Genomic DNA, 16,144 nt, shown 5'->3' with positions numbered 1-16,144 from the left:
GCTTTCAAATTTTGTAACAAAAAGACCTTTCATTGGAAGTAAGTTGGGAGCCTCCAATAGGTCACCCTACTTCCATTTGTGTGTAATAATTTTAGGCAATTTTTGTTTAGGATAGTGAGTGTTTTGTTGGGAACCTTAAATGTGGTCATCCAAACACTCTTAGGATTTGCCTAGTTTACATTTATTGCTTACTTTCATAGCTTATTTCCTTTACCTTCCATTATCAAACCGCCTAGATAGCTTGCCTTTTACCAATTAGTTTTTTTACCTTATCTTTCACACCTCTTTTAGTGTTTATTTTGGCTAGTTTCAACCATAGTTTCTTTTACTTTTTGTTTTCAAACCTCCAACAAGAAAGAACCACAACTTAGGAACCAACATGAGTCATCATTCATCTAGTGTTAATGGCGAGGGTACTAGTCATAAAGACCCTTTATCTAGAATCTTAGATGAGTTGAGTTCCCTCAAGTTGTGGAAAGAAAAACAAGAGAGAAAAGAAAAAGGAAAAAAAAGAGTGGAAGAAATCAGTCAAGATGAAAGAAAGAAAATAAGAGAGGAAGAAAGAAGAAAAATAATGAAAGAAATGAAAAGAGAAAAACATGCCTCCTATAGTAGTCATAACTCTTGCAAGAGCCTAAGTGAAAAACTTTGTGACTATTATGAAGGAAGGCATAGGCCACATCTTAGACCTCACTCCCATAGAAGAGAAAAGGAAAGAAAGCCTCAAGAGGCTAACATTAAACTCTCATACTTCCATGGGAAGGACAATGTAGAGGCTAACTTAGATTGGGAAATAAGAGTAGAGCAACAACTTAAAAAGAAGTCTACTTCAAAATCTTATGGCTCTCACTCTTATTCAAAGAAAGACCAAGGTCAAGGCATCTTAGGGGTGACACCTTCTAAGCCCAAAGATGATAAGGGGAAGACAATAGAAAAGCAAGCCCCTAAGGCTAGTATGAAAGAGAAAACTAGCTCTATAAAGTGCTTTAAATGTCTTGGAAGAGGACACATTACTTCTCAATGTCCCACCACAAAAACCATGATTATGAGGGGCCAAGACATTTATAGTAGCCAAGATGAGGCTACTACTTCACCTTCCTCTAGTGAAAGTGAAAAAGCAAAAGGGGAAGAATCTAGTGAAGAAATCAACCCCCAAGAAGAAGGACAACCATTAGTGGTTAATGAGAAGTGTAAGGAGGTAAGTGTCTCCTCCAAGAGTTTAGCTAAGAAGGAAAACCATTTTACAATAAAGACAAACATTAAAGAAACTCTCCCTCTTAGACAACCTCCACATTTTCTCTTTTGTAAAAAGACACTTGCTAGCATTGCCACACCTAAGGGCTTGAGTTTATTCCTCAAGTAAAGAAGTTGTTGGATGAGGGTTTGGTTCACAAGAGCTTAAATCCTTGTGCTTTGTTGGTGCCTAAAATAGGTATTATTAGGCATCAAGTCCCTAAAATAGGTGGTATGATGAATGTTTTGAGTGGTGCAACCCTCTTTTGTAAAATCACTCGTACACCTAACATCTTCATGGTGTGTGTACATAGGGACCCATTAGGTAGGTTTGTTCTTATTTTTAGTTTCAATACAAACTTAGGTACTCATATGGGACACCTTAGGTTTGTCTTACTTTTTGGTAGGAATAATCAATATGAAAATACAGAAAAAGGTATGTTTTATTGCGTTACTTTTCTTAATTTTTCAAATAGTGATCAAGGGGTTCCCATGAACCCTAAGAGAATAAAGGTCATTCCTGAGTGGCCCACTCCACCAAGTATAAGAAAAATATGGGGCTTCCATGACTTAACAAACTTTTACAAAAGGTTTGTCCCATATTTTTCTATACTTGTAGCACCACTCATTGAGTTGATGAGAAACCATGTTCCTTCATGGGAAGATGCCTGGGAAATGGGTTTTCAGACCTTACCTTACTTCAACATACAAAACACCACTAATACATATGTTTTTGTTCTTTTTACAGGTGTTGAGGGAAGGAGCCCAGAGTATGAAGAACCACAAGATTTGAGGTCAAATCCTTTCCAAGGTGGAGGGAATGATGCAATCCTACCCCGCAAGGGCATTGGATAGAAGACTCCAAGTAGATTGGGCCAGAGATCCAAGGGAAGGCCCTAAGGTTCTCATGAGCCTTAGGGTAGATTTCGAGCCCATGGGCTAAGTATGAGCCCACTTATCTTTGTAAATATTAGAATAGGGTTTTCCTTCGTTTGGGCCTTGTATTTTGGCCATTCTAGTAGTATAGGGTTTTAGCCTTGTATTTCGAGGCATTTTGAGTAGTCTTTGTAGTATGGATTTTTTTTGTATTTTCATGTATTTTGTCATGGGGGTGAGCTTAGCTATTATAGGGGGTGTGTAGCTAAGCTCTAGCTTCTTATCTCAAGGAGGTGAGCTTAGCTATTAGAAAGGTATGTGTAGCTAAGCTCTAGCTTCTTTAGGAATCTTCTTAAGGAAGCTTCTCAAGGAGGTGAGCTTAGTTATGAGAGGGGTGTGTGTAGCTAAGCTCTAACTTCTCAAGGAAGTTTTCTCAAAGAAGCTTCTCAAGGAAGTTTTCTCAAGAAAGCTTCTCAAGGAAGCTACCTTGTTTATAAATAGAAGCATGTGTAACACTTGTTGTAACTTTGATGAATGAGAGTCTTGTGAGACATAACTCAAAGTTCAACTTCTCTCCCTTTTTTTTCCTTCAATTTCGTGCTCCCCCCTCTCTCTTTCTCTCCCTTTTTATTTTCCTCCATTGAAGCATCCTCTCCAAGCTTCTTATCCAAGGCTCATCTTGGTGGTGAAGCTCCTTCTTCCATGGCTTATTCCCTAGTGGATGGCGCCTCCTCTCACCTCTTCTCCTTTTTCTTCTGCTGCATCTCCATGGTGGAAAATCACCATTAAAGGACCTCATTGAAGCTCAAAGATCCAGCCTCCATAGAAGCCCCACAAGCAAGCTTCCATCAACATCTACTTGGGTTGTTGTAACTGAGAACAAGATAGGGTACATCTCTTATGGATCAGTTCAAGTGGAGGGTACATCCACTTGGTTGTTCAAAGAGAACAAGGGAAGGTACATCCCTTGTGGATCTTTGCTTGTAAAGGTTTTTACAAGGTTGAAAAGAAATTTCAAGGACCGCAGGTTGCTTGGAGACTGGATATAGGCACGGGTTGTTGCCGAACCAGTATAAAATTCTTGTGTTTCTCTTCTTCTTTCCTACACTCTTTAATTTCCGCTTTGCACTTTAATTATCACTTTTACTTTTTGTTAAGTTTCTATTTCTGTTCTTTACTTTCTTTACATTATAGTAAAAGCCTAATTGAATCTAGTAACATTAAGAACGATAGTTTTTTAATTAGTAAAGGTTCATTTATAATTAATTCAACCCCCCCTTCTTAATTATTCCGAGGCCATTTGATCCAACAATGTGAAGATCTGCAGGGAAGCGAGTTCGAAGCGGAAGTTATTCTGAGAGCTTGAAATGAGTTTGTGAGTGATTGTGGGATCCTAGAGGTGAAGGAGACATCCTCACCACTTGTGTTTTTGTAGTCTTTCATCTTGTTCTTCTCTTTGTTGTAAAGGAGGTTTTCAGACTATGGAAAGCTAAATCCTCTGTTGGATCTTCCCTGTAGGTACTTGATGTAAATATATTATTTCTATCTATGTAATGATGTTTTGTGTGTTCTCTGTGCTATCTACTTTTCATTCCAGTGTGCTTTTACCTTGATCACATAGATGCATGCTTTGTTAGGATCATTCAACAGTGGAAACCGGTCTGATTCTAAAGTCCTTGATAGTACGGGACTAAGTTGTTGTGCTATCACGAGAGACCGGGGTACAATAACTTAGTTGTGTATGTGTGTCTTAATGCCGTCTTGGTTGAGTTTAGTCTTACAAGAGGAATCTGCGGATGAGGCTTGATCAGGACTAGGCTAGGCTATTATGAGGAATCGAGGTCTAGCAGTCCAGGTGACAACATAGGAACGCATGAGCATTGTTAAATAGAGAACATCCTTTTTAGCATCAGGAACCTATAGGAAGACCAACGCATTCTCTACTTGTTTTTGCACAGTATTTCCCTTGCGTGATTTTCTTTCTTTTTGCCTAGATAGTTTAAATACCTGCTCATAACCACAATCATATTTTCATACCAGACGCCTATTTATCGAAATAACTTGTCAGATAACACAAGTTCCCCGAGAGTTCAATACTCGGTTCTTACCGTTTTATACTACTTGTACGATCCAGTACACTTGCCAGAAGCCGAAAAATTACTCACTCAAAAGGAGAAATATTTCGGGAGTAAGGAGTTAGCATGGGATAACATGATAGTTAGACATGTGCATTGATAATTATAACTTGAGAATGATGAGTTACTTGAGGAGTTGTATTAGTACATGGTTGTTGGAAAAAAATGGAAGATTTCTATATCTCTTTTAACATATTGATCTTATATTTCTTTTATATGTTGTTTTCTTTTAAAATGAGCTTACTCTTGCATTTCTTATTGAACTATGATGATCGTGTCATTTGTTACAGGAGTAAATTATGATGTAGCTTCTGAGGAACATCTCACTTGTGGTTGATGTGGACTTAGTGGTAGACTTAGGGGTGAGATATAACCCTTCATCCTTTATTTATTTTTTGTCTTAGTGGTGATTGGCTTAGGGTTTATATATATATTCATGTATTTGTGTTGTATTTATTCCCTTGAGTTTTGTTTGGAGATTTGTTTGATGATGTAGTGCCTTGGGGCATACATACCTTTATGTTTTACGACTTGAGAACCTTTTATGGGTGAAATTTATATGACATACTTGTATTCATGAAAAGAAATTTATGTGTATTTTTATTATTTAAACTAATTCAAGAGTTTTAAAGGGACTAAAAATGAATCTTTCCGTGTTAAAGCCTTAATGCTTCATGTAATGGCATTTAGGGTTGTTACATTATTTTAGTAAATTAGTTTAGTTCATTTTATTCCAGTCTTTTATTTTGTTCTTATTATGTTTTGATGCATTGACGATACTGCATGTATTATGTGTGGGAAGGGGTATCATTGCTCTCCCAATGTTGAGCTCTCTATGAAATATGTGATCTCTTGGGTTTAGAATTTTTTGTTTTCAGTTACTCCCCTTGACAAAAAAAAATAGTGTGTGTATTAGGATAATTGGACTTTTCTTCAGTAGGGAATATTAGCATGCATGATTGTGAACTGTTGTTAGAGCTACCCTCAGATAAGTTAGTTTTGAGCCTTGATTCACTTGGTGTGTGTGAACTGATCCTTTCAGTATCATTGTTCTATTCTCTATTTTGACATGCATATCCTTGAATGAATTCTAAATTTTCTAAAAAGATGAGACATTGGTAGGCTTTCTTGAGACCTGTGAATCTTTTGATAAGTTTTCCCCTAGTTGACCACTTTGAGTCCAATGATTATTTCATTTTGGTCTTTCAATTATATTGTGTGAACTATTGATGTGAGGAAAAAAGGGTAACTAAGGTACATTACAGGTTGTGCCAATGAATGAATCATAACTCATTCTCTGAAGTGAAATAAAAAACAGATGAAAAATAAATAAATTTTACTACAAAGCAAATAAAAAGAAAGAAGGAAAAAAAGAACAGATGTAAGTGAAAAGAAGGTGCAAAAATAGGTAAAAGTTCTTATGCTTTTTGAGTGTTTTCATATGATTGAGTAGAACCCTTTCTTATCCTATTTCTTTCCGTACCTACCTTATATTACATGTTTGGTCCCATTACAACCTCATATGTTTCACTTGTTTTGAATTTTTTTACAAATTCAATAAGATTCTAGTTCACGTCTTCTCATCTTTTCGTGATAAAGAAATTAAAATTAAGTAACATTATTTATAAATAAATAAATAAAATAATTACGGAATGAGTACGGTGTTAGAGATTAGGGTGTTACACACTTCATATTAATCATCATAGATCTGCAAAAAAATAAACAGTTAAATTAACTAATCAATATATAAGAAAACAATTAAATTTTTTTAGAAAATAAATATTTAAATTCACATTAGAAAATAATATAAATATTTAAGTTTAAACATTAAAATCTAAATTTCTAATTTAAAAACCTTACAATTTAATTTCCAATTTAAAATCTAATTTTAACAAACATTAAATTCACTTATATAAGTAAATACTAATCATTAATTTTATATTTTTTATAACAAAACATTACATATAGTAAACATTAAAAATTTACATTAACAAAAGATAAATTAAGAAAAACATTAATTTAAAAAACATGAACTAAAATAACAAAAGATATATTAAGCATTAATAATCACATTATCAAAATATATAATTCAAGATCAAACATTATTTTTAAAAATGCATTAAGTAAACAAACGTTAATTAGTTTTTTTGTCCTTTAATTTATTTTTTAGATTCAATTTGAATCTTTCCGGGTTCACTTATATTAGTAAATACTAATAATTAATTTTATAATTTTATTAAAAAAACATGTTACATATATTAAACATAAAAAATATAAATTAAGAACAAAATTAATTTTATAAAAAGCATGAACTAAAAAAAATACATGTATTAACAAAAACAATACATATATTAAGCATAAACAATTTAATTTATCAAAAAATATAATTTAAGATCAAACATTATTTTTGAAAAAATCATTAAGTAAAATAAAAAAGTTAAATTAGACTTTTGTCCTTTAATTTATTTTTAGATTCAATTTGATTATTTTCGGGTTTAATTTGGTCCTCAAATTTTTAAAATCGATTCAATTTAATCCTATCGTATAAATTGGGTCATTGACATTAAGAAATCACACTTTGTGGCATCTTAAAACTGTCACTAAGTGGTTTTAAAATGTCACAAAATGCACATTTCAATTCCTAACACTGCCCAGTTTAATTTAGACAATAGGATCAAATTGAATCAAATTTAGAAATTAGAGGACCAACTTGAATCCTATGAAATTAAAGGACCAAATCAAACCTAAAAATTAAATTAAAGGAGGAAAATAACTAATTTAACCAATAAAAATCCATGTTGATTAAAAATAAAAACATAAGTTCTAATAAACATCAATTAAAAAAGTTTATAATATCATAAAAAATTACTAGTACTAATTAATATGGTAAAATTGAATATTTAAAATATTTTAAAAAAGAAGAATTGCACAATGGAAATACATTTCCTTTGTGCTTCTCTTAACCCGTAATGGTAATGTATTTCTATCGTGGTTGTTATTCAGAGCCACAACAGAACTATATTTTCATTGTTGTGTTTGAAGGGAAGCACAACGAAAATGTATTTCCATTGTGGGTCTTGTTCAGAATCACAACAAAAATATTTTTGTTGTGCATCTCGTCAAACACAACAAGCAAATGTATTTTTGTTGTGATTCTATACAACACCTGCAACGAAAACGTGATTTCATTGTGTTAATTTTTATAACATGTCATGATTCCACTATACCTTCAAAAACCAGGGGGGCGGACTTACAAATGCAACATGAATGAGTGAGAAACAAGAAGAAAGGGGCTCAAAAATGCCAAATGTGACACCCAAAACTAGAGTGCACATGCATTTATCTAAAAATTGTCATAACACAATATCATCCTTTACGTTTACTTGAGAAAACTCTTTGATAAACAAATTTTAAGAGGAAATTTAAAATCCTTTTAAAACAAAGTAAATTGGTTGCCCATTCCCTAAAACATTTTCAAACTCTTCATGCGTATACAAAAAACAAATCGTATGCTTTGTTTCATAATTCTTTCCTCAATAAATGGTAAAGAAAACATAATATAATTACCGTCATACCCTAATTTCATCGGGGGACCATTGTTTGTGGGTATGCGACCTACGTTTGACCACTTCAAAATGTTTAATACCCATTGTCGTGGAATTCGTAAAGTTCTGGGACGTTTAGGAAAGAAAACAACCAAAAACACAAAAATGGGGGGTGAACTTATCAAACACGGGGGATGCACTCAGCAGATTTCAGCTAGAACACTTTGAAAGGCCTGTGGAGGGGGGTGAACTTATCAAACACGGGGGGTGCGCTCAACAAACTTCATCTAGAACATTTTGAACGGTGGGGTGAACTTATCAATTAGGGGGTGTGCTAAGGAAACTTTCTCAGGAAGCCTCTAGAAGAGGGTGAACTTATCAAGGGAAATGTTCCTCAGGAAGCGTTTGGGCGGCAACCACCTCCCCTTTTCTCCTATAAATAGGGGGAGGAGGCTGAGTTTCAAGGGCCCCTGACCTCTATGCTGTGTATTTCAGTTGTTTTTAGCGAAAAGAAGTGAAAAAAGGAAGGAAATCCAAGCCGAGGTGCTTTCGTAACGCTTCTGAGACGTTTTCGTGAGCGATTCCGTGAAGATTTTCCGCCGTTCTTCGTTCGTTCTTCATTCGTTCTTCGGTCTTCAACTGGAAAGTTTTTGAATCCGATGCTTTCAATTCATTCTTGTTTTGTTTGCTTTCATTCTTCATCTCGTTTACTTTCGGTATTCTTTTCTTCCGCTTTTAACGAGCTTTTGACCGTTTATTTAAGCCGTTATCTCGCTAAATAATTGATAAAATGAATTTCAACCGATCATTTGTGTTGTAATCTCGTTTAATCACTGTTAAAATAAAATCCAATCGATCGTTCATGTTGTAACCTCAGTTAAATAATAAAAGGAAAAAATAATAATAAAATAATCAAAATATCTTTGAAAAATATAATAAAATAATCAAAATATCTTTGAATAAAATAATAAAAAAAAATCAATCGGACATTTTTCTTTGAAAGTTTCCTTAAATGAATTGACTAATAACCAAAGTGAAACTAAGGCTAAAATCAACTCACAAATCAATCTTTGTCTGCAAAAGTCACTTAAACCCGTTTTAAGGTCTAACGCCTTAAACGATTCTCTTTGCTTTTATCGGTTAACATTGACCGTTCTAAAGCATAAAATCAACACATAACTTTACCGCTTTTTGGCAAGAACTACGCAGGTCTGATTTCCTCATCGCAATTGAGGGTACATAGCAGCAAAAGCCCCGCTTTTGTCGACCACCCCAAAAGATTGTTAATGGTCCAACGCCTTAACGTTTCTCTCCTTTCAAAAACCAAGAGATCGTTAATGGTCCAACGCCTTAACGTTTCTCTCCTTTCAAAACCAACAAATCGTTAATGGTCTAACGCCTTAACTTTTCTCTCCTTTTCAAAAATGAAAAGATCGTTTAAAGGTCCAATGCCTTAAACGACTTTTGTTCGGTTAAAATATATCTTGCGGAAAAGGATAAAAACAACTTAACCAACGTTTAGTTCTGAAAGAACTACGTAGGTCTGATTTCCTCATCGCAATTGAGGATACGTAGGAGTGAGGGAAACACCCTTGTCGACCACAAAAAGATAAAAAATACAAAAAGGCCCATAAAAAGCTAAAAACATAAAAAAGGGGAAAATACATAATTTTGAAGTCATGTCTTGCACACTCGATTAGAGGCTATCGTCCCTTGTGACGAACGCGTGGGGTGCTAATACCTTTCCCGTGCGTAAAAACAACTCCTGAACCTTTCACACTTAAAGTTTGTAGACCACACGTTTCGTTTTTTCCGATGTTTTCCTCAAATAAACGTTAGTGGCGACTTCATGCGCCTTCCTCCCTCGGAAGACGCATCCGTGAGCCTTGCGTCGCCCTCCCGCCGAAGGGTAGGTTGCGACAGTTGGTGACACCACTGGGGATATGTTTTTGAGAGTTAGGCCTATTTATTTCTATGCAAATGTTGTAATTTCCCTTCCATCGGTTTTATTTTCTTTATGTTCTTATATAACTCTGTAATGCTTTAAGCGTGTTGTAATATATGGATGAAGTAAATAGTTGTTCATTTGATGCACACAAACACTAACACCTTTTTACACACACGGTGAGTTGGAAAATGGGCCCTATACCTGGGTCCATGGGAACCTAGGAAGTGGAGGTGAATCTGTGGTCATGCTAAGTCTCCGACTTGCTTAATGACAGTGAAACCTCATCTAGAGTTTTTCTCTTTAATGATGTATTGTCGCTGGTAGTCCCTATCGCCACAATATTTTTGTTAAAGGGAATGATGCCTCTAGAAACCATCAAGAAAGATATGACTACCTCGGGAATTGTTACTAAAAAACCTTTAGTTCCTCCCGTTTAGGTACCCAAAATAGGGGCACGAAGTAAACACGCTATGTGCTATTGTTTTCTTTAGAACACTATCATGCTTGAAATGACATGTTCGTCTCTGCTGCATGTTTTAACTGAGAGTATTACCTTGATTTTGCGTCTCGACCGCGACACAAAACCTTGCACTTTTTCGCTACGTCGCGTCATTATGCTTGCGTTGTATGTTTGGTCCCATCATGTTGTCACCGGAAGCCGGAAGGTTCGTATCACCTTTTTAAGTACATACACATGGGATTGTGCTGCCCAATTGTTGTGGTTAAAAAGAGACAATCTTTCGACCTCTCGTGTCCGTAATATGCATTGGTGTCATGCATCGCATAAACATTTCTTCATGCATTCATCCATTTCTCTCATGGCATATGTCAGAGTATTGATTCACACAAGACCTTTCCATTCTAGCAAAGCATGGGATCAAGTCAAATGCCTCCGCTTAAGAAAAGGTTCTACCAAGTCAAGATCAAGGGTCTAGAGGTCACCAGTTTACAAGAATTAGGGGAGTTGATAGGGCAGCTCTAGCAGCAAGCCTTTCGCAAAGCCTACGGTAAGATCTGGGACTTGGCTATGATAGAAGTCTCTACAAAGGCGATCGCTTCCCTCATCCAGTATTATGACCAACCCCTGAGATGTTTCACCTTCGAAGATTTCCAGCTAGTGCCGACTGTAGAAGAGTTCGAAGGAATTCTTGGATGCCCTCTGGAAGGGAGGAAGCCTTATCTCTTTTCCGGATTCTACCCCTCCATGTCTAAAATCGCCAGAGTAGTCAGAATTTTGGCATAAGAATTAGACCGGGTAAAGCAAAATAGAAATGGAGTGGTCGGTATACCAAGAAAGTGTCTAGAAGAAAGAGCAAGGGACTTGGCAAGTCAAAACAAGTGGCCTCCTTTCATTGATATTCTAGCGCTGTTAATCTTCGGAGTGGTCCTCTTTCCAAACGTGGATGGTTTGGTGGACCTAGTAGCAATTGACGCTTTCCTTGCCTTTCACCACAATAAGGAAAGCCCGGTCGTTGCCGTCTTGGCTGACATATACAACACATTCAACCAGAGGTGTGAAAAGAGTAACGCAAGAATTATCTGCTGCACGTCAGCCCTCTATGTGTGGTTGGTTTCGCACCTTTTCCACCAAGATGTGAGACACACCTGCCCACTGCAAAGTCATCGTTCATGTGTAGAAAAGAGGGAGGCCAATTGGGACCAACTCTTGCCAAGCATAGAAGGGGTGTCAGTCAACTGGTTCCCTCGCTGGTAGGAAGGAAGATAAGGAATTCTATTTTCATGCAGAGGATTTCCAAATGTTCCCTTGATGGGGACAAGGGGTTGTATCAACTATAATCCCATCCTTGCCATAAGACAGCTTGGCTACCTCACGAGGGGAGAGCCGTTGGTGGAGAGCCTCACACCTTTCGTCACACGGGGTTTCAGTGACCCAACGCAAGGGTGCTTCAAGGAGTCCACAAGGCGTGGGAGGTGGTGTAGAGAAAGGACAGAGAACTTAGGGGGAGTAGCAACGGCTTGATGCCACAAAGGTTGAGAGCCTACACACGAGGTCTAGATTGGCTCCCGAATTTGAGAGCCGCTAAAGAGGAAGGGGTTGAAGCCCCGGAGGAAAGCGAAGAGGTGCAAGCCCTCAAAGAGGAGCTCGAGAAAGAATAAGTAGTCAAGGAAAGGTTCAAAACAACAGCCGTCAGAATCCGAAGGGAGAATGACGAACTGAGGGGCATCAATACAGCCATTGCCAAAGCCTTGGAACAAGAAAACAAGAGGGTCCAGAAGGAAGAACACGACCGAAATAAGTTCCGAGGAGCTTTGTGGGGCAGCAAAAACGAGCTTAAACTCCGGAGAGAAGAAAGAGACTAGTCACGAGTGGAAGGCATGATTCTGAAAGACGAATTGAAGACTTGTCTGAGGTCTAAAAGAAGTTTGTCTCAGCAACTGAGCGAGACTGAAGCAAACATGTTAGCCATCATCGGCAAGTACAAAGAAGAACTGGATTTGGCAACGGCCCATGAGCATAAGGTGGCGGATGAGTACGCCCAAGTGTACGCGGAAAAGGAGGCAAGGGGAAGGGTGATTGACTCATTGCACTGAGAAGCGACGATGTGGATGGATCGATTTGCCCTTACTTTGAATGAGAGTCCAGATCTTCCCCGATTACTAGCAAAGGCCAAGGCGATGGCAGACGTGTACTTAGCCCCCGAGGAAATCCATGGGCTCCTCAGCTATTGCCAACATATGATAGACTTGATGGCCCATATAATTAGGAACCGTTAGGGCGGTTGTATTGTCACCCGGATCTTGACTAGTTGAAACTTTTTCTTCTCTTCAAATAAAATGAGGTTGAACCTATGAGTTTGCTCAAAAAGACTAGTGTGAATCTAATGCTCTGACAATTTACTTCTAGCATGCATTCATACTTAACTACCTTGTTGCATACTCACCGCATTTTGCCTCTCTAGGTGGAAACATCATAACTAAGCACGCTCCAAAGCACCCATATTGTACCCGCTCCAAGTCTAGAACGATGGCGGACTTGGAAGAGGTGCAAGAACAGATGAAGGCCGATATGTCGGCCTTAAAAGATCAGATGGCTTCCATGATGGAAGCCATGTTAGGAATGAAAAGGCTGATGGAAAGTAACGCTGCCACAGCCGCCGCTACTAGTATCGCCGCTGAAGTGGACCTAGTCCTTTAGCCCGCGACAAGCCTAGCACACCACCCCGTCCCTGACATGAGGGGATGAGGAAGAGACACTATGAGACGCGCCAACAGCCTACACCGGGGTATAACCGGAACGCCTTCCCCTATGGCTTGCCTCCCAACTTCACACCACCAACATTGCATGATAACATGGATCATGCCCCTCCACAACCTATTGGGGTTTCCTACTAAGGTCCACGGGAGCATGTTCACGAGGAGGATAACTCTTACCCCCCGTTCACTGCTGAAGGACCAACACTAGACACGCTGCCTCAACCCAACATAGCGGGGGTCTCTCAACCCCGCCTAGTACAACCAATACTCATGTCTGTAGGAGGGTCGCCTCCAACGACGAAAATGAGGGAAAAGCTTGACCTCCTCGAGGAGAGGTTAAGAGCTGTTGAAGGATTTGGTGACTTTCCGTTCACGGACATGATGGACTTGTGCCTAGTGCCAGACGTCATCATCCCTCCCAAGTTCAAAGTACCATACTTTAACAAGTACAAAGGGACTACTTGCCCCAAGAACCATTTGAAGATGTACTGTCGAAAGAAGGGCATGCATTCAAGGGATGAGAAGTTACTTATGCACTTCTTCCAAGATAGTTTGTCCGACGCTGCGGTGGTTTGGTACACCAACTTGGAGGTGTCCCGCATTCGATCATGGAAGGACTTGATTACTGCCTTTATTAGGCAGTACCAATACAACACAGATATGGCTCCTGATAGGACCCAGATTCAAAACATGTTCAAGAGAGAGCACGAATCCATCAAAGAGTATGCCCAGAGATGGAGGGATTTGGCGGCCCAGGTGGTACCTGTTCGAACCTGGCAAGTGCACCAGATCGTGCAAGTAGTATAAAACGGTAAGAACCGAATATCGAACTCTCGAGGAACTTGTGTTGCTTGGTAAAGCTATATTCAGTGAATAGGTGTCTAGTATGAAAAAAGATGTGTCAACTATGCACAGGTATGTAAACTAACTATTAACAGGAAAATCATGTGAGTAATGATGTGTAAAGATAAGTAGACAACACGTTGGTCTTCCTATTAGGTGCCTGATGTTAAAAGGATATTCTCTACTTAACAATGCTCATGTGTTCTATGGTGTCTCCTGAAATGCTAAACCCTGACTCCTTATGATAGACTAGCCTAATCCTGATCAAGCATCGTCCTCATATTCCTCTTGTTGGACTAAACTCGACCAGAATCACATTAAGACAAACAAACAAACAACTAGGTTACCGTACCTCGATCCCTCGTGATAATACGATAAACTAGCCATGTCCTATCAAGTTCTAAGAATCAGACCAGTTTCCACTGTTGAATGATCCTAACAAAGCATGCATCTACGTGATAAAGGCAAAAGCACACTGAAATGACATATTGATAGCACAGCGAACACATAAAACATCATTAAATAGATATACAAGTATTTATATCAAGTACCTACAAGGAAGAACCAACAGAGGATTTAGCTCTCCATATATGGGAAGCTTCCTTTATAATAAAGAGAAGAGAAAAATGAAGGATTGAAGAAATACAAGTAGTAGGGATGTCTCCTCCACCTTTAGAACCTCACAATCACTCACAGACTCATCTCATGCTTTCAGGATGGCTTCCTCTTCTCGCTCAGTTCTCTGCCAGTCTTCTCACAGCAAAGGCTCTCAAAACTCTCTAGAACTTGGACCTTTCTCTCTCTAGAAATCTCTAAACATGCAAAAGCTTCGAGAATTGTCCAAACTCTCTCTCCATTTATGATTTCAGGCTTAAATAGATGGCTTTGTTGGTGCTTGCGCGCATTAGTGAATTTCGGCTTAGCGCGCGTCTTTTCGCTCAACGGATGGACTCAAGCGATGCGCTTAGCAGGATTAGCCCTTGCTCAGGGAACATGCACAACTCATCCTTCTTCTAGATTCTTCCTCGTGCTCAGCCAAAAGAGTGTTGCACTCAGCGGATGGCTTGCTAAGCAAGTAGATTAGCTTAGCGAGCGGATGAAAATCAACACTTCACAAACTTGCCTAATTAACCTGAAATTAAGAGGAAATGATTATTAAACACACAAAATGGGAGTGCTAAGTATTTACCTATCTTTAACAAAAATTAATTACAACATTACAAAATAACCATAAATTGGAGGAGTTTGATACAATTTACACTAGTTTCTTACACAAAAGTTAGTCGTATTCATCAACTAACAGTACCTCCCATGATGGAAAGGGAGATGATCACCATGATAGTAGACACTTTGCCGGTGTTCTACTATGAAAAGTTGGTAGGCTATATGCCCTTCAGCTTCGCATACCTCGTCTTCGCGGGCGAAAGGATAAAAGTCGGGTTGAAAAGAGGGAAGTTCGACTATGCGTCTCTCGCCTGCACCAGCAATTGGAGGGAGGGAACAACTGGGGCAAGGAAGAAGGAAGGCGACACCCACGCTGTCACCTCCACACCCACTTGGTCTAAGTCTCAACCGGCCCCACACAACACCCACCAGTATGCCCAACATCACCCAAGCTTTGCGGCCCGCGCCGGAAGCTCTTCTCCCTCGGCACCCGTCCAACCAAGGACGCCCACACCACCACCAAGGGTCTCCCCTCTGGCGCCGGCTCCAGCCCAGCCTCGTCCCAACAACAAGTTTTCCCGCAGCACAAGCTACAACGCCAGAAGAAGCCCTCCGGCGAGGAGAACCCCAAAATTTTCCCCGATCCCCATGTCCTATGGGGACCTCTTGCTATCACTATTGTCCAACCATATGGTGGTAGTAACCCCGGGAAGAACTTATCAAGTCCCTTTTCCCAAGTGGTACGATCCCGACGCCACTGCGCATACCACGGGGGAACCCTGGGGAACTTGATTGAGCAATGCCTCGATTTCAAAACCAAGGTTCAAAGTTTGATCGAGGCAGGATGGCTAACATTCCAAGAGGATGGGCCCAACGTGAAGACCAACCCTCTTGCCAATCACGGAGGGCTGACCGTGAAAGCAGTAGAGGTGTGTGGGTCGTGATAGCCTAAGCATTTGGGAGACATAATAACCTCAAGAAGGTTTATCTTTGAAGCCTTGTAAGAGGCAGGTGTGGTCCCCCCCAATGGGAACAAAGAGGATCCCTGCTTGATGCACCCGGGTCTGCCACACGACATGGAGACATACGCGACAGTGGAGGAGCTGTTGCAGCGTATGATTGATCTTGGTCAGCTTGAAGTCAATAATTGGAGCGAGAATGAATAACATGTCTGCATGTAATCC

At 39.1% G+C, this 16,144-nt stretch overlaps 1 protein-coding gene across 1 annotated transcript; it reads left to right on the top strand.

Moving 5' to 3' along the window:
* The first annotated feature begins 13,223 nt into the window (after positions 1–13,223).
* LOC114410875 lies at positions 13,224–15,752 on the top strand. The gene is made up of 2 exons (XM_028374803.1): positions 13,224–13,729; positions 15,194–15,752. Exons 1-2 carry the CDS (start codon positions 13,224–13,226, stop codon positions 15,750–15,752), a joined length of 1,065 nt encoding a protein of 354 aa, XP_028230604.1.
* The last annotated feature ends 392 nt before the right edge of the window (positions 15,753–16,144 follow it).

This window comes from Glycine soja, chromosome 1, assembly GCF_004193775.1.
Source record: "Glycine soja cultivar W05 chromosome 1, ASM419377v2, whole genome shotgun sequence".
In the NCBI taxonomy this organism is placed as follows: domain Eukaryota; kingdom Viridiplantae; phylum Streptophyta; class Magnoliopsida; order Fabales; family Fabaceae; genus Glycine; species Glycine soja.
Note: the sequence above shows the minus strand (reverse complement) of the source record. Positions and strands in the feature narration are given on the sequence as shown.